Here is a 22,297-nt window from a genome sequence, read left to right as displayed (position 1 = left end):
GATAAAATAGATGGAAAGGAGGAAAGTGAAGGTCTGCTCAAGGGAAGGAGGGAGCCAGAGCAGCTGATGTTTGTAGATTGGAGCAATTATAACATATTCAGGGGCATAGATCACAACAAGGGGGTTTTGCTTTTTCTTTTTTTTCTTTCAGCCCCAGATAGGATCTGCATTATTGGTGGAGCCATTTTATTGTGAAGAGCTGCAGGGGAGAGTCATGTGTTTTAATGTGACGCTAAAGAGAGTCTCATCTGGGAACAGGAAAGAACATTAAAAAGGTATGTCGGTTTGCAGTTCAGCTGCATTGCAAGCCAAACAGATGGCTCACTGTGGTAAAAGGAGCCTCTGAGGTTTCTGTCTACAGATGGGATGTACGGAGTTCCCCCGCTGCGAAGCAGCTTCATGCTATCAATTAGCTTCAGCGTGACAGAGACCTGTGGGTATTTTGAAGTAATATTCCCTCGTCATATGCGATACAATGGTGCCTCTTTTTTGCTCAATTCACACACTTCTTTCTAATTCACTTCAGTGTTCAGTATCTACAAATCCAATCTTGTTTCCTCTCATCTTTGGTTTTGATTTTAGAGGTTTTTCTTCACTCTTCATCCATCCGATTTTATGTTTCCATTGTGGGAAACTGTTAATTCATTCTTGCTTTCTTTTTTTTTTTGTCCTCTTTCATTTTTCAAGTTGTCAACTCATGAACTGGAGGAATACGTTAATAATCAGTTTGAGGGGCTTCGTCAGCTGGTGCTTCTCGAGGAAAAGAGGACTCTTCATCTGGTCGACCTCAAGGAAGCCTTCCTCACAGCCTCTGCCGTGGAGAAAATAGCAGAGATCACTGTGGAAACCGAGAAACTGCAGGAAGAAATGGCCAGCATTACGAACCAGCTGTGTCTCCTGGAGCAGGCTGAAGCCCAGTGTCTCAGTCCTGCAGTGGCGATGGACGCTGTCCTCGCACTTGCAAGAGACGCCCGCAAACCCTCGGTGAGAAGACTTCTCCCTGTTTCTTTATTGTTCTAAATCACGGTTTTTAACCTATTGCAAAGTGAAGTACGAAAGGGAAAAAAAAATAAAAACTCTAAAATCCCGCGAGTACTAACATTCAGCATGCCACAGTATTTTAGTATTGTTTTCCCTCGTCGAATGCCTGAAACCTAATAAATGCTTAATTATATGAAACTTAGGCGCTCAACCCAAAACTGATTTATTTGTGTGAGGTATTCACCGTTTTTTTTAAAAATTGCGGTTGCAATAAATGATCAAAGTAGGCATTTAAATTAAACTTTGTTTTTTTTCCTCTCAGAAATTGGAGCGAGATCTCAAGTGTGAGGTTCGCACATTTTATAAACTGACTTGATGCTCGAACCAGACCGAGGTTATTTAAAGCAACATTGTATTGAAGCTTGGATGTGCTTACCAAGGCTAATGAAAAAAGACAGCCAAAATGAAAAAAACAGAAGCAACCATGTGTCAATAATTAATTAATATAAACTTTTAACCCAGAGACCTGCTGCTAGAGTCCTCACTCAGTGCTCGCTTTAACATGGCAGCTCTATTACTCTTATCTATAAACAATTACAGCAAGTTTCCAGCCACCACAAATATATTTGGATATTAGTTTCTTGCTCAGTTCTATAGCATAATATTGTTCACAGTGTCACCTCACAGTCCTTTTTCATTTACTTGTGACTTGGCAAAAAAGGTTAAAAAAAGACTTTCTGGTTTGTTGAGAAGTGCTTTAACGGGGTGCTCAGAGCCACTGGGGCTTGATCACAAGCAGTCCACTTTAAGGATTATCTTCCTAATGACCCCGGAACCTGCTGCAAACAGCAAAACGCATATTGAGAGCAGGTGCCACCATGTGCTGCTTCGTTCCAACTGAAAGGACAGACTGACTCTCCAGTATTTATCCAGTCATTTATTATGTCCATGACTAGAAATGCACTTTTATTTCAGTTTACTCAACTGTGTCAGTTTTGTGCAGGTAGTTAGATGCAAATGAGTTCAGAAATGTTGGCTGACGCTTCAGTATGAGTGTCCTCTGGCTGTAGTATTGGCAGTTACGGCCGCAGCATCTGAGTTTACTGTTGTTTTTACTTTTTGCATATTAACATACAGTAATTAGGTTCAAGGTGATATTTTACTTTTGTCTTATTTTGTTTTTTTACAATATCCAAATGATCCATTTTTTTTTATTAAAGAGGAAAAATCTTATTTTATCTGGTCCTGGTCCTTAAGTGTAGCATTTACCCTTGAGCAATACTACATGATAACAACAACATGAGACACAATCACACTTGCTTATTTTAATTCATTTTTCTTCTTCACCATCATCATCATCACCACTATTATTTCAATTGCATTGCAATTGATTGATTGTTTAAAGGCACAAATTCATTCATAGCAGACTAAAATTAGTGTTTTACAATTTTCTCTAGAAAAAAGAACCCCTTGAAATTACAGAATTCACTCACAACATTGAGTTAGACCTTATAATTCATAAAGTACCCTAAATATGATTTACTATTGGGCCATTCTATTTAAAAAATAGTCATACAGTCACCACTTCTATAGCTCATAGCTCAGTTTTAATCATGATAATCCCCCTTATAATTTCAATCAGGTGCTCTCATTGAGAGGAAGATATGCTTCAATGAAGCAGGAAGCAAATTATTACAACAGCCACGTTGTCATTGTGCTGCTGGGCTATATAATTAGGTATTCTTCAGCAAATCATCAATTTGCACAAAAATGTTGAAAGAAGAATTAGAAATAAAGGGTTAACCACCAATGCATGATTTTTGGAGGGCGATATTAAAATCACAGTACCTGGAGAAAACATGCAAACTGAGCTAATACACAGATTTAATTACAATCTGTGTGGCTCAGAGAAAGTCATGTCCTTGAGAAGTGTGCAGCAACCAACTCCTGTGAGTCTCAGTCATGCATTGAAGACATTGCTTTTACTGCTTATAGGCCCCAAATTAAAATATAGCAGGTGACAAATCGACCAGCTGGACATTTTAGTCACCGCAGTGAAGAGAGGAAGGCCGGCTGAGTGTTCCTCAGATATGCCCTGTGCAACTCCAGAGGCTGGCGTAATGGTGCCAGCTGATGTGCAGATTGCTTTTTCTTGCTGAGAAATTAATCCATGGTGGCTCAGCCTCATTAAGGCTATAATTGAATGCCAATGGTTACCCTGTGTTCATGTGTTAGTTTTTGCTGGAGGAAGGTTGCATTCACACCAAATCGGCCAACGTGCAGGAAAAAAACAAAAATGCACCAGTCAAAGACAGGCCAGGATTTCTAACAAAGACGTTTATAAGCCTGACAGCTCAGTGGGTTGTTGTTTTTTGTTTTTTTAAATGTGTTTTTCATGTGCATTAAACTCATTTTGATTTATTGTGTATTGTCCTCCAAAACCATTTCTTTATATATTGTGTCCATCATTCATGCAGAAGTCCACCCGGTGCTCAGTATTAACTTCCACCTGCAGTAACATTAACTGTCGATACGTTTCTCTTCAGCTCTTTCAAGGACAAAGTTCTCGAAAGAGCATGAAAGATGGTTTGATCATTTTTATTGGCTCTGCTTGGTATATTTGCTACAGTCACCTATGTGTTTAAAAGCTTGGCCTTTAAACATATTCTTTCAAATTCCCAGATCTGGCATGCTGCCGGCCTGGCAGCCAGCACACTGGTGGAAAACACTTGGAGTTACTTATGACTTTGAGTTGCATCTATCTTAAGTATTCATGTTTCAGTCGCTAAAATATAACAACTACAAGTGCTGTAAGTACTGGAAACTTGTTTTAGCTCCCACACTGCACCACAGCTGATATATTATATAATATACTGGTGATACCCTGGCACATTGAACTCGCCTCATCTTTACTGCATTTCTATTGAACCGTGTCATCCCTCATGTCCTTTTTGTCAGGGTTGAAAATGTGTATTCTTTTTTAATGGTCTACTTTTTATTCAATTAGTTGTTGTGTTACACTTTATTACCTTTTTTCCCTCCTTGAAATATATCAAGTTGGCATTTTAAAATGCCAACCTGAAATTGAAAGCGGTCATCGTTATGGATGTGGTTTTCTGTGCCAACAGAGGAGAATATATTTAATATACAGTGCACAGAAAGATTAGATTTGTGTTGATATTTTGATTAAAGTGTTGTTTCTGCTCTCCAATACATCTCGCTCCTACCAAATGCTGCAGCCGAGTAATCAATAGTGTCTTTTTGTTGTAAAAGTAATAATTTAAAGTAGAGTTTTGGATTTAAAACTCATAAATGAGTCAACGATGGGAGCTGATTTAACAACATAAGACAAAGTTGCCGGCCGCTGAAATGAAACTGTTAACTTTAGCCGAGTTCGAATGACACATTCAAATACGCTAACTTTGTTTACCGATTTGCTTTTTTGTTGGTTCCTTTAACTGTAAAACACAAGCTAATCCGCTCTGCCTGACAACTGCAGTTGTTCCCTTCAGCCCTTTAAGAAGCAGCGCCTCGATTGCAGCTCGGTAAACACATCAAGCTAAAGTACTGCAGCCATTAGCACAGAAGGCCTGGGGAATGCTGCAACTATGATGTAAAATATTTCTCACCTGCATACAAGTAATTCTCTTACCAGCCTATCAAAGTAGAAATCCCATGACTGAGGCAACAACTCTCGCTTCAGGTCAGTCAAACAAATTACCAGTGGATCCGCTCGTAATTTTTCTTTAATGCAGGCACAGGAACACAGTGGTGTAGTTACACACAGACACACAATAAAGAGGGTCAGCAGGGTGATAATAGCATTCCGAACATTGCCCAATGAGGAGGAGCCCCGGGGAGAATATATTAAAAGACTTTGAACAGTCCGAGTGCATTTATTATCAAAACTCACGCACTTCAATTCCATTATAAAAGTGCCAGCAGGTACTCATTTGGCGAAGCGTTCAGTGTGTTTACGTCAACATTCACTGATGGCTGTACGGTAATTAAAAACACACAGTGGTAGGCCACAGGGAAAGAAAATAAGCCAGACCCACAAAAGCACAAAATTATATTAGATATGTGAACACACACACACACACACAGTAAACAGACTACATAGAATCCAAGAAGATAATTTTAACAGAACAATAACTAGTTCTACATCATAAAAGCTTTCCAACCAGGTCGATAAGCAGTAATGGGTTTTTTTCTAATAGTTGATAAACATCAATCAGCCACACATTGTTTTTTTCTTAGAAATATTTCAAGTAAGGTACACAAGAGAGCACATATATGGCTCCTGCACTCTTGCGTACCTGTGGACGTTGCTGAAACATGGCGTCACATAGTACGAGTACTCTATGCAGTACGGGACTACATAGAATATAAACCCCTATTTATCAGTACATTGATTTTCCAAAATTACCCATCAACGTGTTCGACTAATAAATCATATACATCCGAAGTGAAAGATTTTTGGCTGGAGAAAACATAATGTGCTGTGGAGCTGATAATTTTCAACATGTGCCGTCGTATCTGCACCACTTAGCTGCAACATCAACATGTATAAGTGTAGTCACATATAGAAAATCCGAGCAGCTTACTTAATGCTGGTTGGATTGTTGAGAGTGCCCATGAAAACAAGTACAGATACATCATTAGTGAGACATTTCGAGTGAATCATTCTTTTTTTTTTTTGTGTTGGGCATCAGTTCAGTTTCAAAGACTCTAACCGCGATGACACTTTATCATTTAATTTCAACGCATTTGCTGTTTGTGGTGTGTTTAAAGTAGATACGAATTCACAAAGGACTCAGTTTATAATGAATTTGGTAAATGTCAACAAAAAAAAAGTCCTCATTATGAAACAGTATTCTTGAACTAAACATCATATAACATGTATATTTTCTTCAGTGGCCTATTTTCCTTACAGATCATTGAATTGCACATCTCACTTGAGCTGTGCAGGTAAAATCATACATTAGACATCATGAAAATAGTAATCATTGTTCTGTGAAGTTGTTTTGGAAGTGAAGATGGAACAACTTCAGAGTGCATTTCTCAATGAGAAGCACACACGTAGAGATTGTTCTTAGAACGATCTCTACATGTGTGTAAGCTTAGATTACAAAGACCAGAGTTATTGCATGAACATATTGACTGACTTGCCCAAGGTCGGTTGAGTGATATAGGAAGTGTAGAATTGAGGTTCTTTCAGGCCCGGTACAATGTCTGTCTACACTGTTGCAAAGATAACTGTGATGGTTACAATCGGAACAAAACCCTATTGGAGTCCCGCATTTTTTCTTTTAGCTTCATGGGCGGTTGAACTAAAAGCTCCTTCAATTAGATTACATATAACAAGGCTCATCTGGGACTGTACCGCATCTGTGTGGGTTTTCTCTTGCAACTTGGTGTCTCTTTGTGTTTAAAGGAGTATGTCGCCTTCCATCATTGTTAGCTGGGATCTGGGTGAAGCAGTATAAAAAATGGATGGATGACTGGGACTATATACATTTTACTATATAGAATTACATGTTATGAATTACTTATTTAACACGTAACTAAGAATTACTAATCGATTCAATCCAAAATACTATCATAGATTTTTGGCCAAGGTGAAATTGGACAAATGAGTGTAAAATATATGTATGAATTGTTTTATCAATATTCCTATTAAATTGTGCATCTGTGCTTTTGCCTGTAGTTATTTATGACTTTGCTGATGCTACTAGTGATGATGGGGCAGACTTGTGCTGTCCATCCATTTTACTACAGTAAGCTAATGGAAGACGGCGAGGTTGATTTTTCTTACTGGATATCACAAACTTTAATACAAAGCTTCCATAGATTAAATTCTATACTGTACTATACCAACATTATTGGGAATTGTCAATGGAAACTGATGGAGTGTTCTGGAAACAAAAGTTTGGAAACTACTGCCGTCCACATATGTTTTGTTATTTATAGCCGGCACTTTATATCAAAGTGTCCTCAGTCTGGCGATGTTTTTTTCTTGTGAGTATCTTGATGCCTGCCTCAAATTGATATTAACTGATGGCATGCCAATTGATCAAGAGATGTAAGAAACGGAGAGACGTTTTTAAATATGTGGAGAAGCACTCTCACACCAACTAGTTACGAGCTTATTTAGTGAATTTCAGTTTCGTAACTTAATGATACAAATGACCTTTTGAGTCTGTTGGGGAGTTTGACAAGTTAAATCAAAAAATCTGTAAATGTGTTTGTCCAGGTCTGAAGCTAATTAAATCTGGATCTATATATCAGCCAAGCAGGCGGCCAGTCAGTGATTCTCAGATTCCACTCATCAGCTCTCCTTTCATCTGTGCTGCTGCCAAGGACTGTTAGTTACAGTGTCGAAATCCCTTTCTGTTGCAGTCATATTACTGCCGGCAGTCAAGCTGTAGGGCTACAGAATGAGCTGTAGCCAATTTTGGACCAAACAGTACTGGGGACTCCTGGAAAGAAACCACCCTCTGGAGAGCCTCTCGGAGAAATACTTATCTCCATACATGTTTTGTTTTTTTCTTTTTAGATTTGCACTGGCTGTAGGGTTGCTAAAGTCAAAACAAGAGGATGGTTTGTATGATGACATAATTGTTGCATGACAATAAACAACATAAAGGGAAATCAAGGAAATGTCTTGGTTGCATATGAGCCGGACTTTACTTTCAGCCCTCGTTTCTTGCTTTGTTGAGATGCCTGACGATAGTAAGGATTATAGTAGTCCTCAGTTTCTGAAGTGATGTTACAAATGGGAATGGGTTAATCTTTCAAAACTTTCCTCAGGCCTGAGAAAGCAAAGTGTCTTCTTCTGTTTTGTTCTTCTCTTGACATGTTTAAAATGTATCCGAGAATGAATCGTTCCCTCGAGCTCACTGTAAACTCTGAGCTTGTGTGTGCAGGCCAGACTTGTCTTCAGTGGACTTCAGTTTTTATCTAATGATAAACTGACACAATTACGATGGGAAGCGTTGGCATTTGAAGGAAGAGGGCATCCTGCAGAGGTCGACAGTCCATCACAATCCCACCTAGTAGTAACAAACGGTCACCAAAATACCCTGAATCCAGGTTTTTTCCCCCCCAGCCCAACCTGGACTCAAACGGGAGATGCTATGAATGTGTTAACTACTACACCACTGCACCGGTCTGCACTCCATTTAACAAAAAAAAGTTCAATTGAAGTGGTTATCTTCTAAAACTGTACAATCTACCTCAGAGTTATATGGTCTTTACAAAGTCAACATGCACAATATACATATTGCAAAAGAAGCAATGAACTGTGTAAAATCTAATTTATTCACTATTTGCCCTGCAAATTCCATATGACTGAACAGCGCGATTAATCGAGATTCATTCTCAAAAATTGTGCGATGAATGAAAATGAAAAGCCACAGGGCAGAAGCATAGAAAAAAAGAACACAAAGAAAAATTACCCAAAAAAAGGTCAGTCAATAAATTCCACAGACACAATGTGATGGAAGAAACCCTGCCCAGTCACAACTGTTCCTTTAAAACCTCCTTTAAAATACAGCAACATTGTCCTACGTGTTTGTATCTATTGAAAATCATATTATTATCGCAATACTCAGCGACACACTTGCATTTCACATGGTACCCAATATCAGTAGCTCTGTAATCCCTCCATACAATTAATGGTCACAGGCAGTTGGAGCCAGTCCATCACAGAACTAATACACAGATTTAATTACAAACACACACACACGCACACAACCACCGCAGGCAGTTTAAAGCCTGATTAACCCAACAAGCATGTCTTTAGAGTATTCAGGAAGAAAACAAACACTGATGCATAAGGAAAGCATGCAAACTCCACACAGAAATGCCCAAAGCTCAGTCTTTAACGGGAATGTTTTTATGAAGTACGGACCACTAGTCCACCACAAGGCCAGACAAATAAACTACCAGATACAAATAATATTTAAATCAGAAGTTCCAGAATAATGTATTCAATAATCATCTAAGTAGTTTATGGTGCTGAGTGAATGCTAGACTTGCACAGATGAATTGATAAAGAAGTCTTTATGTTCATATTCAGGCTTAAAAGTGATCCTTACTGTATGGCATATATGAAACAATGCAAACAAATAATTTCGTACAGTGTCTATAAAGCATTTACATGCATTATTTGTTCAAGTGTTCGATTCTAGAAGTGAATACATGAAGTCCAGAAATCAGAAAATAAAGCCTCATATTTTCCCATATCAATAGTAATTAGAAAAGCCAGCACAAGAATGAAGCTTACTGCTCACTTGGTCCTTTTTTTTTTTTTCAGCTCGCTCCTTTAAAAGCTCATGAATATACATGAGCACAACTGGTGAATGAAAGAGAAAATTAATTGGTCAGATTTAGAGCTGCACCAGCTGTGGACCAGGTTGATGTAAATTATGTTGTTTACCTTTTCTTTGTTATCCGCAACACCTGTGCAAAGATTTTAAATATATTTTATTCTCTCTTCTCCCTTTCTCCCCCCCCCCCTTCTGTTTTTCCATTGCTTGCAGCGCGGCATTGAGGCCAGGCCAAGGTAAGACTGCCAGTGTGATTCATGTCCACCTTTTTATAGCAGGGTAGTTAAGCAGCGACTGAGGACCCTTCAGTACCTGCTCACTCAGTTTTCATAGGAACACGCCATTTTCTTTTTTCTTAACTCCCCGTCTCATTCGTTAACACTCCCACCGATCATTTCCTCCCTTAAACACGCCACACACTCAGGACAGGTGCATTAGACCTGCTGGGCCTCCAGACCTTTACGGTCACATGCGAGTCACATCACTGCACCAGTGAGGCAATTAGTCGCTCTCATCCGAGTGTCCTCGCTGGAATCACAAGAGGTTACAGTCTGCCAGGTGTAATAAAGTGCTGCTAAGAGTGTCTGACAGGCTGGATCTCGGCGTGTGTGTGTTCCTGCATGCATATACATGTATGCGTGCAGCAGCTGTGATAATATAAGTGCATGCAGGGGTCAAGTCTCACCTTATAATGAATGAATCAGAGTCTGAGGGGAAATCGAGAAAATTAGGTGGACAAATTCTACCATTGTATTCTTCACATTATCTATATTGCAGCACTTTATCTCGTAGCTGCTTTCTCTTTATTTTGTGTTTGTGTGTTTTGACCAGGCTCCATCTTTCACACTTATCTCTGCATGCTGGTCTGACGATCTGAAATGAGTAGCTGTGTCCCAAGTCTCACCCTCATTGATCTGTTGACATGAAAATCTCCGTGGCCTCCTCACACAGAGCAGCAGTGCTCCTAGCACCACCTGGTGTCTCGGCCAATCTCTTTAGCTCTCTTCAAAGACTTTCAACTCAAAAGTAGTCCTCCCTTCCCACAGACCAACATGTAACACCCCTGCAGCAAACCCTCGCACATCTGTCCTCAGAGAAAGAATAGTTTATTGTCCGTGAGATTCTTCTTAATGAAGGTTGAATACAAAAATAACTGTGCGCTATATAATTGCCTTTTATTAGATAACATTTCCAGAGACAAGCCATTGAATTTATTAATTCTGCCGTGTGCTTTTGCTTGTTTGAAATGTGCTCGATTTCCTCTCTGGAGTGTAAAATATATTGGTTTTAATAAGCAAAAAATAAAACGTATAAATGAAATGGCCAGAGCTAGTGCATGGTGCCAACATATAATATATTATTGATTTGTCAGCCAGTATTTTAACGACACAGCTCTGGAGCAGATGGCAGTAAGCATGGACCCAAGGGTGAGCTGAAGCTAATAGGTTGACCTTGGTCAAGTTTAACCTCGACATCGCTACACTCACTACTTGTATAATCACTTCCAAACTCCCTTATATTTCCCGAAAATGCAGCATGTGCAAAACTTTGGCCAGTGGAAAATGATCCACATATTGCAGAGAAGGGCAGGTGGTGAAAGGTTAGTGGGAAAAGTCCATGAGAAAAGTATGTTTTGTGCAGCTTCAGTTGAGTTTTTCTTCAAGTTGGGGCTTTTTATAGATTTCACTTTGAGAAGGTCTGAAGGTGAAGCAAACAAAAAGGTTGGGCAGTAAGAGGAGTAATTGGTTCAATTGGTAAAGGAAGCGGGGAAAAAGAGAAGAAGAAAGAGAGATTTCAGAGGATCAAGCGAGGAGTGGATGTTTAGGGTTATGTGCAATGGGATCCAGACAGCAAATTGATTATGGAGCAGAAACACTAATCCGCTGTCTGAGCCCCATATCGCAGCCGTAGACGGAGCATCCCCACAGGACCACAATCCTGCACCCACACGCATCTTTCCCGGACTTGCTCATCAATACGAACCCCTCCCGTTTCTCCCCAAGCCTCTTAACATAGGTACTCCATGCTTGCCAAGATTGGCCATCCTCTGAATATAAATCTTGCTTTCCTCGCCTCCACCCAGACGTTCCACTGCTTCCTCTAATGTGATGCATTGCAAATTTCACTTTCATTCTGTGGCTTTAATCTGTGCACTGCTTATGCACCCCTTACCCCCAACCTTTTTAGTTTTTACATGTTTGTATATGTATTTACCTTGTGTGTGCATGTTGCCATGTTATGGTACAGTGTACAAGCTGTTTGTTTGTGTATTGGTCTGTTTGATTACTCTGAGTTGGCAAACCAGCACAATATTTATCGTACCAATCTAATCTAGCTGGTCCCGTCTTTGTAAATCATGGCCTGCGTGTGTGTGTGTGTGTGTGTGTGTGTGTGTGTGTGTGTGTGTGTGTGTGTGCACGCGCACCTCATGTGCATGCAACAGCAAACCCAAAAGGGGTAGTACAGTAGAGTTGCAGCTTTTAGAATATTTTGACATTTAAAGTGTATTTATGTTTTTCCCTTGAAATCCCATTTACATACAGACATTCAGTCTGTATGTAAATATGATTTCAAAGGAAAAACAAATAAAACAGCATTTCAATTTATAGCGTGGATATTTGACCTGTCTCATTAGTTATAGGTGTCGTTTTGCAGTATGAGGTTTCAGTGATCACAACGAATGTGCATCACTCATAGTGCTATTGATCAGTGGGGAGACAAAGGGAAGGAATCATTTATGACTATAATGTTTTAATTTTTTATTATTTCCAAATGACATGTTGTCTCCTGGTGTTAAGCTTTACTATATTCACACAAAGTGATTTTAGTTGTGAATCTTACATTTGTTATGTTTACCTATTCATTTTGTAATATTTTAATAGGTTACCGAATTTTGCTCTGAGACTAATTGTCTTTCATTGAAGGATTTAAACATCTTATTTTTTATGTTATTACTTAATTAACAGAAAAAAAAATATTCATATGTGGCTCAAACTCCACATTCTTCTTTTTAGCCAGTACAGAGTATAAAGTAGATTGTCCCCATAAGGGACATATTTTTCTGTCCATTAAAGCTTATTGATATTTTATTCTTCGATGTAAACCAACCCGGCCTGGCAGCTTTTGTTAAAACACCAGTCTTCTTCAAGATAAGGTTCATGACTTAAAAGTATGTGGCATTAAGTCTGTCTTCATTTCTTACAATAGAAAAGCACGTAAATGTGCAAATTACCCTGGTAGGTTCACTTGATTTGCACCAAGTAGCATTCTTTAATATATGTGTACAGCTGCAAGGTCAGGGCTCACATCCTGCTACTGGCACCATGTAACCCAGTACAACGTGCCGGCGTCTAAACCGGCTCCCCCACCAGTGTATGCTGTGAGGAGGGTGGCATGTCACCCAGCAGGACAAAAAAAAAAAAAAGACCTGTCAAAGTGCAGATGAGGCTCTTTTGAGCCAACGGCCAGCATGCACATGACACCGTGGATTGCTTAGGCTACAGTTGACAAGATTGGACTAAGTGACCATCCACTGCATCCATCTCCAGTCGTCTTGGCACTGGACTCAGTTGGTCCCGGAAAAGAGAGTGAGGTTGACGCGGCGCAACTCTTCCTCACTCTCAACAAAATCTTTGCGCAAGTCATCAATCATCTTCTTCAACTGTTCATCCCCCCCCCATCATACTGTCATTCCTCATTCCTTTGGGCAGAAGGGGCATCACTCTGGAGACCAAGCTGAAGGTCTATAAGACTATAGGCCTCACCACACTGCTCTATGGCAGCAAATCCTGGACCGTATACCAATGCCATGCCAGGAAGTTGAATCACTCCCACACCACCAGCCTCAGAAAACTCCTCGGCATCGGGCGGCAAGACAGAATCCCAGACACTGGGGGGGCTCACCCGTGCCAACCTATCCAGCATACACACAATACACACTTCGAGCCCAAAGAAAGTGACGTATGGTGAACTCCAACATGGCAAATGCTCCAGAGGAGGCCAAAAGAAGTGCTTTAAAGACCCCCTTAAAGCTTCACCGAAGGTTTTCAATATTGACCCTCCATCTTGGGAGAGCCCAGCAGTCGACAGATCAAAATGGCGTCTTGTGGTCCAAATCCTGTGAAGCTAGCAGAACAGCTGCATTGAGATAAGGAAGCTGCCTCAATTCCCTGTCCGCACTGCACAAGAACCTTCAGAGCGCAGATTGGGATGGCAAGCCATCTGCGTACCCACAGAAGAACTAGTGAATTGATGGTCCTCGTCGTGGCAACGGACCAACGATATTTATTCTTCATGTGGTTTTGTTGACACAAATTGTTAAAAATTAAACATAATCAGGTTCTTGACAGCATTATTTACGTTAAACTGACGCTGAGCTGTTTTCTTTGTTTCCTCTTGTGTTTGTGTATCTTATTGTCACCATATAAAGAATACCAAACAATGAATATGTGAAGCCCTAAACCAAATACATTTCACTCGAAATCAAAAAATAACTTCAACCTATGTTAGTTGTCATTCATTTGTTACTTTCTGCTGGCTGTTCAATCACCATATAACGAGAAACTGATTAAAAACAGCTACTAATCCTTTAAGAGCTTTCCTATATGGAATGTCTGACATTTGTGTATGTTGCTTTTCATGAACCCATTAGCACACTGTCTTGTCTCTGCCGTGTCCTCTGGGCACTAACTTTGAATGTGGCAATTATCTGTGCTATATGTGAACTGTATTGAATGGATTCCTCACTGAGCCGCAAGAACAAATAATTAAATTACAAAGAATTAATCCTGACAGCTACATTATTTGATGCTTTTACCACCCCTTCAAAGAAAGAAATTGTTTTCAAAAATACATAGCACTGTGTGTCTGCATGTAAATTTTAAAATGCGCTTATATGTTTTCAGTTATTCTCAGGCACTGCAGCCTATTGTGCACTTAATAGTATATATTTAAATTAGATGGGGAAAAGAAATAAAAAAAGTTGGAATTTGTGAGCCCCTCAGGGCTCGACGTAGAAAAACATGTCAACCCAGAGGCAAAACGACAGAATGATACAAGGGTGCAGGGAGGAAAGACAGAAAGTGCATACATAACAAATGAGGATGGTAGAATAACAACAACCACTATGATACACGGAAAGTGGATCCCTTATTTGACATTAACCCAACCTGATGTACTATTTCTATAGAAACACACTAAAACTTAGTGACTTCTACTTTTAACGTGGTTTTCTTTCTCAGTTTTAGTCAAAACATTTGATCAGTAATTCCCAAATAAAAGCAAATACAATACAATGCGATCTCAACCAGATTAAATGTGTGCAACATGTGGCTGCCTTGCATGGTAAGAGCATTTCAGGTCTCTTGAGCATATAAATCACACAATGTAATCTCATAGAAAAGGTAAATCTTGCTGGGAAGCACCGCATGTCTAATTACAATGCGAGGTCCCTCCGTTCATTGCTCCAATCACTCACGTCTCGCCTGTATCTCAGGAGCTCCTGTCCCCTGCTTCGCACACTTTATCATGCATGCATGGGCCACACAGAGCCGGAAAGGAGCAAGGTTACGTCTGTATTTCCTCCCCTAATCTCTTCAATTTGACAGTTCATACAGAGACATCACACTGTATCGCCACATTAATTTACAACAATACATCAATAATGCCTGCTTCAGTCCATATTTTGGAACAGATATGCAGCTCACATTTTTTAAAACCTTGGCAAAAGATTTAAAAGTCCTCAGTCCATTTGAAAGATGGGAGAGGATGATGTTAAATTCAGACATTAAGTAGCCTCAGAAATTATGAGGCAAGTAGTGCGGTGGGGGCAAAAGATGAGGGAGAATGACTGTTGTTGAAACCAAAAGTAAATACAGATGGCATTTAATCAAACTAAATTATTGAAATTGGTCCTGTGTGATTAGGATGGGTGTGCTGGGTTTTTACATAATGACATATGGCAGTATTAATAGTGTTAATTTAGTGACCTGTCCACTCAGGAGGCTTTGGTTCACACTTGATGGTCTCTACAGTGTCTATAGCATATGTCTGTCAGTCATTCAATACAACGGAAGACACTGGATTCTTCTGAAATTAAAGCACTGCCTTGGCAGTGTGTTCCCTGGCGTCTTCTCACCATTTGCAGTGCTTTTTTTTTTAGTTGTATTGTGTTCTCCTGTCTTTTCAAACCTCGACTTGTATTCTGTCATTATTGCATGCTCACTGACAGAAGAGAGCGACGGGAAAAAGGCTCGCCGTCGTATTGAGTAAAAGCTGCCATAGACCACCCACATTGATGGCATACATTCACATGAACACGCGGACCAAGAAAAGGGAGCTGACAGGGAAGCAAAGCGGGTACTTTGGGACGCAGCTTATCTGTCTGAGCTTCTTGTCCTTCACTGGGTCAAATGGATGAGTTGAGCGAAGCAAGGCGGTGTCAGGGGAGCGTGGCCAGAGGACACGGGACAGAGCTCACAGATGAAGGCGAAGAAGGAGGGGGCTGCATTTCCTGTAATGAAATATTTACATCGCCTCCTACAAAAGCAGTGTCTACAGGCTCTCCTGCCTTTGTTTGTGCTCGCTTGTGTACTAGTGTATGCACATTTTTTTATCACTGTTGTATCTCTTTATGCACTGGTTTTCTAATGTGGACAAAAAACAAATCCCTATAAGGAAAATGCTTAGAATTTGAGGTGAGGAACACTTTTAAGGTTAAATTGAGATTAATGTTAGGTTACAAGCTTACACCCTCACAGAGATTCCACTCTCACATATGGGATTACCTGGAAAATTGTAGGAATTAAAAGGAAAACAAGGAGTTGTTTACATTGAAGGAGTGTTATCCAGTCTCTTTACTTGTCTGGTCCATTCGGGATAAAACTGGGCTCTTTTTTGACTGCTGAATTCAAATGACTTTGACACACTGCGAGTGGAGTAAATTTAACCAAGTTGGCTGCTTCCCAAATAAACACTGACCAGGAATTTAAAAAAGCACACTGAAGAAGAGAATCCAGTTGATTGATTGGCCAGGACTGAAAAGGCAAATCCATCCCCTTCATCCTGTCCAAAAAAAACACATTCGGCGAACATTGAAAAGCATAATTTTTCATGCGTGTGGCTACAAGCAACTGCAAAATTTGGCCATGTATCGGTGCCTTATCATTCATTACTCCACAACTGCTCACATTTTTGTAACTTGTTTTTCTCAGCTTCCTCAGGCTAGCGAATACTGTAAGCTTTGTTGGGTTTTTTTTTTTTTGGGGGGGGGGGGGGGGGTTTCTACCTCGCTCTCTTGTGCATGTCCATTTCTTGCATTTTCTCTGCTGGATGGTCCGCCGGCAATTCCCACTGTAAATGAACGTTCACTTACAAGTCAGCTGAGATATGTTTGGTGCAGAGGAGCTTTCCCTCCTGCATGTGCAAGTGCACAATGTGATGAAGTGACTTCGAATTCTCTGGAAGCGGGCCGAGTGTGAAAGTGTCCTCATTGTAAGATGGAGGGTGAGGCAAGAAGTGGTTCTGGTCAAGTCACGAGGGACAGATATCTTAAAGTCACAACTGTGTGTGTGTGTGTGCATGCGCATAAGATAGTAAGAGGCGCCAGCTGCATGTTACGACTAAACAGAAAACATCTTCCTAAACCTCCTTGGTGTTTTGCTCCTTTAACCAGCCCCACCCTTCATCAGCCTCCTTTCCTCTCCATCATCTCGTCCTCTCTCGCTGTCTCTTTAGGCCATCGCTATTCCGCGAGGGTGGATCCCAGGTCCCAAATAAATGCAAAGCACACACGAACCAAACTGACAAATAGAGAGACATGCATTTAGATGATAAGCGACTATAAAGCATGCATAATTCATGCCACGTGCACAATGTTCTTCCAATTTTTTAGATGTCATTCATTTGTGTGGGAGCGTTTGGCCACATGTGCGTGCGTGTTTCATGAATACACCGTCTGCACCAGCGTGAGTCGCATCAAACTGGGATTTGTGAAGAAGAGTTAAAAGGAGAAAGAAAGTGTGTCTGTTTGTGTGTGTCCCCACTGTTTGCTTTGCCTTTTGTGAATGACTAATGGCAGTTGTGTGTTTCTCTTGAATATAAATGAGCCGATTTGCCATGAAAAAAAAGAAAAATGTTAAGTTAGAGTTGAAGTTGCTTTACTGCCCATCTATTTTACTGTTCCACATAAAGCCACCAACATGATGGCTAACTAATTGAATCGTCTTTTAGAGTTGCAGGAATCATGAATATGAACTACCTGTCAAAACACGTAAGAGACACGACGGGCAGGAGAAAGTGTATTTTTTTGCGAAGCAGACATGACATCTGTGAATGTATTTTCAAGCAGAAAATCTGTCTTTTGATATCCGACTCGACTGCAGCAAGGCTTGCAACTCGATAAGGTTGACGCGCTTCAAATCTACGAGCTGCACCTCAAATTGAGAGTATGGATACCAGATCCCGGTTGTTGTTTATTTGGTCCAGTGTCGCTGTGCATGTGCCGAGGATACAGTGCGTTTAGGAGTGCTTCTTTTATTGATCTGCTGTGCAGATAGAGATGAGAGCTCTGCGAAGTGCAGTGTGCGTGTGATCCCAGTCTGCATTAAGTGTCGGTATATAGTGCATCCAAGGCAAAAGCGCACCAGATTCAGGTTACTGCGGTGAGCATGCGTGTTAATGCTCCCAGCCTGTAGTGCTGATAAATTATGGATTCTGAATCCACAGTTGTAAACTGTAGACGTTTCACGCACCTGTCCTTCCTTTTTTCTCCACTATTTTTGATGCATGCATGCATTTTTTTCAACCTAGAAAATGAAAAGCACACATACTCTAGTACAAATGAGAGCACAAAGCAATCTTACACCTAGAGAAATGAAGAAATGTCTGTCACCTTTGTTCTGCCGACTATGGAAGGCCAGTAACAATGAAATATTTAGCAATTTATCAAGAGGCACCACAGAACTCTTTAAAGATTTATATTATTTGAACTTTGGCTGCAAGTATTAAAATAAGCAATCTTTAACACTATCTAATGCCTTGGGATGGTTTGTAGTTTCTATTTAACAAATCCGTCTAATCCTTATATCCAAGGGAAATTAGTAAACGTTGAACATGTATCCTTGTAGGATCTCCACTAATGCAAATGTGCAAAAGATTAAAATTGCATTAAACAAACTGCAAAGGTGTGGTGGCATGGAGTAAAGGAATTTGAGAATAAAATACACTAAATACAGTGTGTTAAAGCATTGTGATGAAGTGAGCCTAAGGTCTTGTCTTGGCATTTCAACCCCATCGATAAAGATAACAGGTGACATCTGAAAAAGAGAGAAGTTCATGGGAGGCCTACTGAGCAGTCTGCTACAAGAACGGCAAAGCCATGATAAATGAAAGAAAGCGTGGCAAATCATATTTCTGGAGCCTCCGGTGCACGGAACAGTAACAATAGGTTAGTTCGGTAAACTTCACCAAGCTTACTGGAAGGAGCATTTTATCGCTGCCAGCAGGCCATACGTTGTTGTATCTGACTCCACAAATACCCTTCCTGATAACCTTGTACTATCTAGCTCAGTGTTGAACATTATATTGAGTCAGGGAGTCTGAGAAACCGTGCTCATTTTTCTTCAGGACTCGCCCCCCTTTACCGTTCCTGTTATAGTAAATTGAAGCAGAACATGTCATCTTTATGTCATATCATAAAATGTGCTGATGCGTTCATATCTGTTCTATTATTTATGAATACAGAACAGTGTTTCTGTTTGCTTCACTCTTTTCTACCAGCCTGTCTCATTAATTCTTTTTTTTTTCTGCCCCCCGCTCATTAAATTATCCATCCAGACATCTCGAGCTGTCCCATCTAATAATCACTCTGTCATAGAAGCTTCCACTGTTTGTGCCTACTGTGAAGAGAACGGCTGTGAGGAATTAGTGTCAGAAATAGAAAAAGAAAAAAAAATCAAAATGAGCTAATTACAGCTCATTCCCCCAACTGAAATCAGATATAGGAAATAGTGTGTATGCATGTGTCATGCTGGTTGTTTCTGCTGGTGTGTGTTCACGCGACAAGTGACAAAACCAAAGGAAGTGAGAGGAAGCTGACTGAAGAAGTGGAGTGATGGAGTGTCAATAGATAGAAGATCTTGAATTGAAGCTTTGGCAGGATACAGCCGGTCCAGTAGCAGTATAATGATTGTCTATCGAAGGGTTCATATTAGTTTTATTTTACATCAGTGCGATCTCATAGGCACCTAAGATAGTAATACACCTTTAACTCTTTTTCAAGCAAGTTACCACACTTGGAAACACTCATGTTTCTTTCTAATTAATGATTAGTTTGACCATCAAAGTATGCATAATTAAATTGTTGTGCTAAACTTTGATTTTTTTGCAACTTAAGTATTTGATATTTGTGTACAGTAGGTTAGCTTGACTTCATCATGGATGGTGAAATACTGTTGTCTCATCTCTTGCTCTCACTCACTTCACATGATTAATTCATGCATCCATAAACGTATGAACTGTGTAATTTTTCTGGCATTGAAATATTCAATGTCCCATGTTTCTCACCCTATCAAGGGTTAAGAAACAAAACAAATGTTCAGAATTGCTGAATTGGTATTAGTGCTGGAAATCAAAGTGAAGTTTTTAACAGTAAAAACAGAGACTGTACACATTAGGAAATAAACATCTAGATACCATTTTTAAAATGGTCACCCTGACTATATTAACAGGCTGGTGCCCCTTGATTTCAAGTTCACTAATTTAATTTTCTGTTTTTTGGTTTGTTTGGGTTTTTTTTCTTTTGTTTTGCATCCATTTGCAAATGAGGCTGATGAACAGTTGTGAGTTTTCCGAATAAACATTTTCGATATTTGCACAGATTGACGCTTTACCTGATTTGCATATATTATGCAGGAAAAATTTACTTATTTAAACCTGTACTGCAATATTATCTGTGGTATCAGGTGACAATTGAAGGCGGCCACCTGTCAACACCATTAATGTCGGTACACGATCCCAGTAAAAAAACAAACAAAACCACACAAAAAAAAAAATCACAAACCTGCATCCAGTGATATCTCCACCAGGGAGATGCACATCACTGTGACTAAAATAGCTCTTGCAATAGCATGGTTTGTAATTTTTTTAGACAGCCACATCCTCATTTAGACAATCTGCGCACGCTGGTGTCCTTTTGAACAGCTCATCCCGTCTGCCCATTCAACATCTGGACTGCAGGGATCAGAAAATGTCAACGCTGTCAACAGAATATGCCACCTCCAGAAACTGACAATCAGCCAGCTGTTAATTGGTCTACTGGTGATGTTGCGAGCTGGTGGCAGTTTGCTGCTGCTTTTGTCTGCTTTTGAAATTGACGATATTTGGCCTGCGTATGGCTGGCATGACAGACATATTGTGCTGGAGATGACTTGGGTAATTAGAGCTTCCTTTTGCTGCCGTCTTGGGTTTCGTCAGAGAATTTGACCAAATTATAAACAAACGTAGCCTCTCTGGAAGCTTTACACACCCTCGTGGTATGGGTAATTAGTGGAGGCAGAAAAAGACAAAAACTCCCTGTGCTGCAGGAGACAGGAAGATGCCTTCATGCACAGATGCTTTCCTCATTCCACTGATCTATGTCTCCTTTAGCCACACACACACATACACGCACATGCATATCGAGTTGGCCTAGGGGTGGAATTACAGGTCTGATTCCAGCCTGGTGGAGATGCAGGAGGACGATAGCGGCAGGCTGAACCAAGGGGCAATGAATCAGTGCCTTATCAAACCTCTGGCTCTTGGTATGAACTGTCAACACAGAAACCACAGTCGCACATGTATTCACCCAACACCGAAACGCAGAGCAACAACATCCCAGCACACGCAGTGTGTATACCTCTTCCAGGCCACGCTCCTCCGCCGATCAGGTGTTCACAGCAAGGGAAAGAGGAGTGTGCAAAGGTTGGCATGTTTAATTCAGCAGCTTCCCGACAAGCCCTGTCACCATGTAGATTTATAGTATTGGAGAGAGAGGGATGAGGAGATGTTGGGGATTTAACTGCCCTGGGATTCTAATGGGAGATTTAGAATGCACTTTACAAAATCACCTTAATCCAGCACCATTCTGTGAAGGGACGGAACAAAAAATTAATAGCTTTTTCGGAGATTAGTACCATTTGCACATCTATATTTTCCATATCAAATACGATATTTGCTTACAGCTCTTTAAAAAAAATATATATATATAATCCATTAACAGTCAATTGCGTTCCATTTGTGTGATTAAAATATATTGTCTGGAGAAGCACTCTGTCTTTATTGACCTCTGATTTCAGATGAAAAAAGTTCCAAACTTTTCAGCCCTGTATTTTACAAAGTCCATGCAATGAGATCCAGTTTTGGAGGGTTTTTTGGTGATGAAATGTGAAACCATAAAGTAGCCTATAGTTGCATGTCACCTTCAGGAAAAGGCAGGTTTTTATGAGTGGTGTCTTACAGCAGGCATTATTAATCATATAAGTTTATTGGTCGGGCTGCACATGGGAGTTTTTAAAGTTCACAACTGTATGTCACAGTGTTGCAATTTTATATTCAAGTCTGCAGTACCAAAAGCAAATTAAAAAAAATAATAATAATTTCAGTCTATTTTTGTGGCTGGGCATCAATCCAAGTCCAATATTAAAATATTTTCATTGTGACAGACTTTTCATTTGGATAATCACCTTTACAGTTGATTTGGTGCTGGAGATCATCCCTGTTAATCTCTTTGTTTGTTGCACAAAAAGATTGTTGTGCTGCACCCGCCTGAAGGGCCTTTAATTCCACTGTGTGTTTAAGATTCTGCGGAGGAAATGCAGGAGGGATGGATGGGGGCGTATAAGACTTTTATCAGGCGAGATGAGACTTGTGACAGTCTGGAGCCCAGGTTTTCTGGGATGACTGTCTGGGTGTCCTTCACACTGAGGGCTTGGATGACAAGGCCTGGA

At 40.2% G+C, this 22,297-nt stretch overlaps 1 protein-coding gene across 2 annotated transcripts in view; it reads left to right on the top strand.

Annotated features, from left to right (window-relative positions):
- The window catches only part of trim44 (tripartite motif containing 44), a 46,480-nt gene that overhangs the window by 11,826 nt on the left and 12,357 nt on the right, over window positions 1-22,297 (top strand). For both annotated transcript variants that reach the window (XM_080504914.1, XM_080504913.1), the window contains exons 4-5: window positions 688-984; window positions 9,528-9,550. In XM_080504914.1, the coding sequence (XP_080361040.1) occupies window positions 688-984; window positions 9,528-9,550 (320 nt within the window). The remainder of the gene's footprint in view (window positions 1-687; window positions 985-9,527; window positions 9,551-22,297) is intronic.

This window comes from Blennius ocellaris (assembly GCF_963422515.1).
Source record: "Blennius ocellaris genome assembly, chromosome: 11".
Classification (NCBI taxonomy): domain Eukaryota; kingdom Metazoa; phylum Chordata; class Actinopteri; order Blenniiformes; family Blenniidae; genus Blennius; species Blennius ocellaris.
The sequence above is the reverse complement of the archived record's forward strand: the minus strand, read 5'-3'. Positions and strand labels throughout refer to the sequence as shown.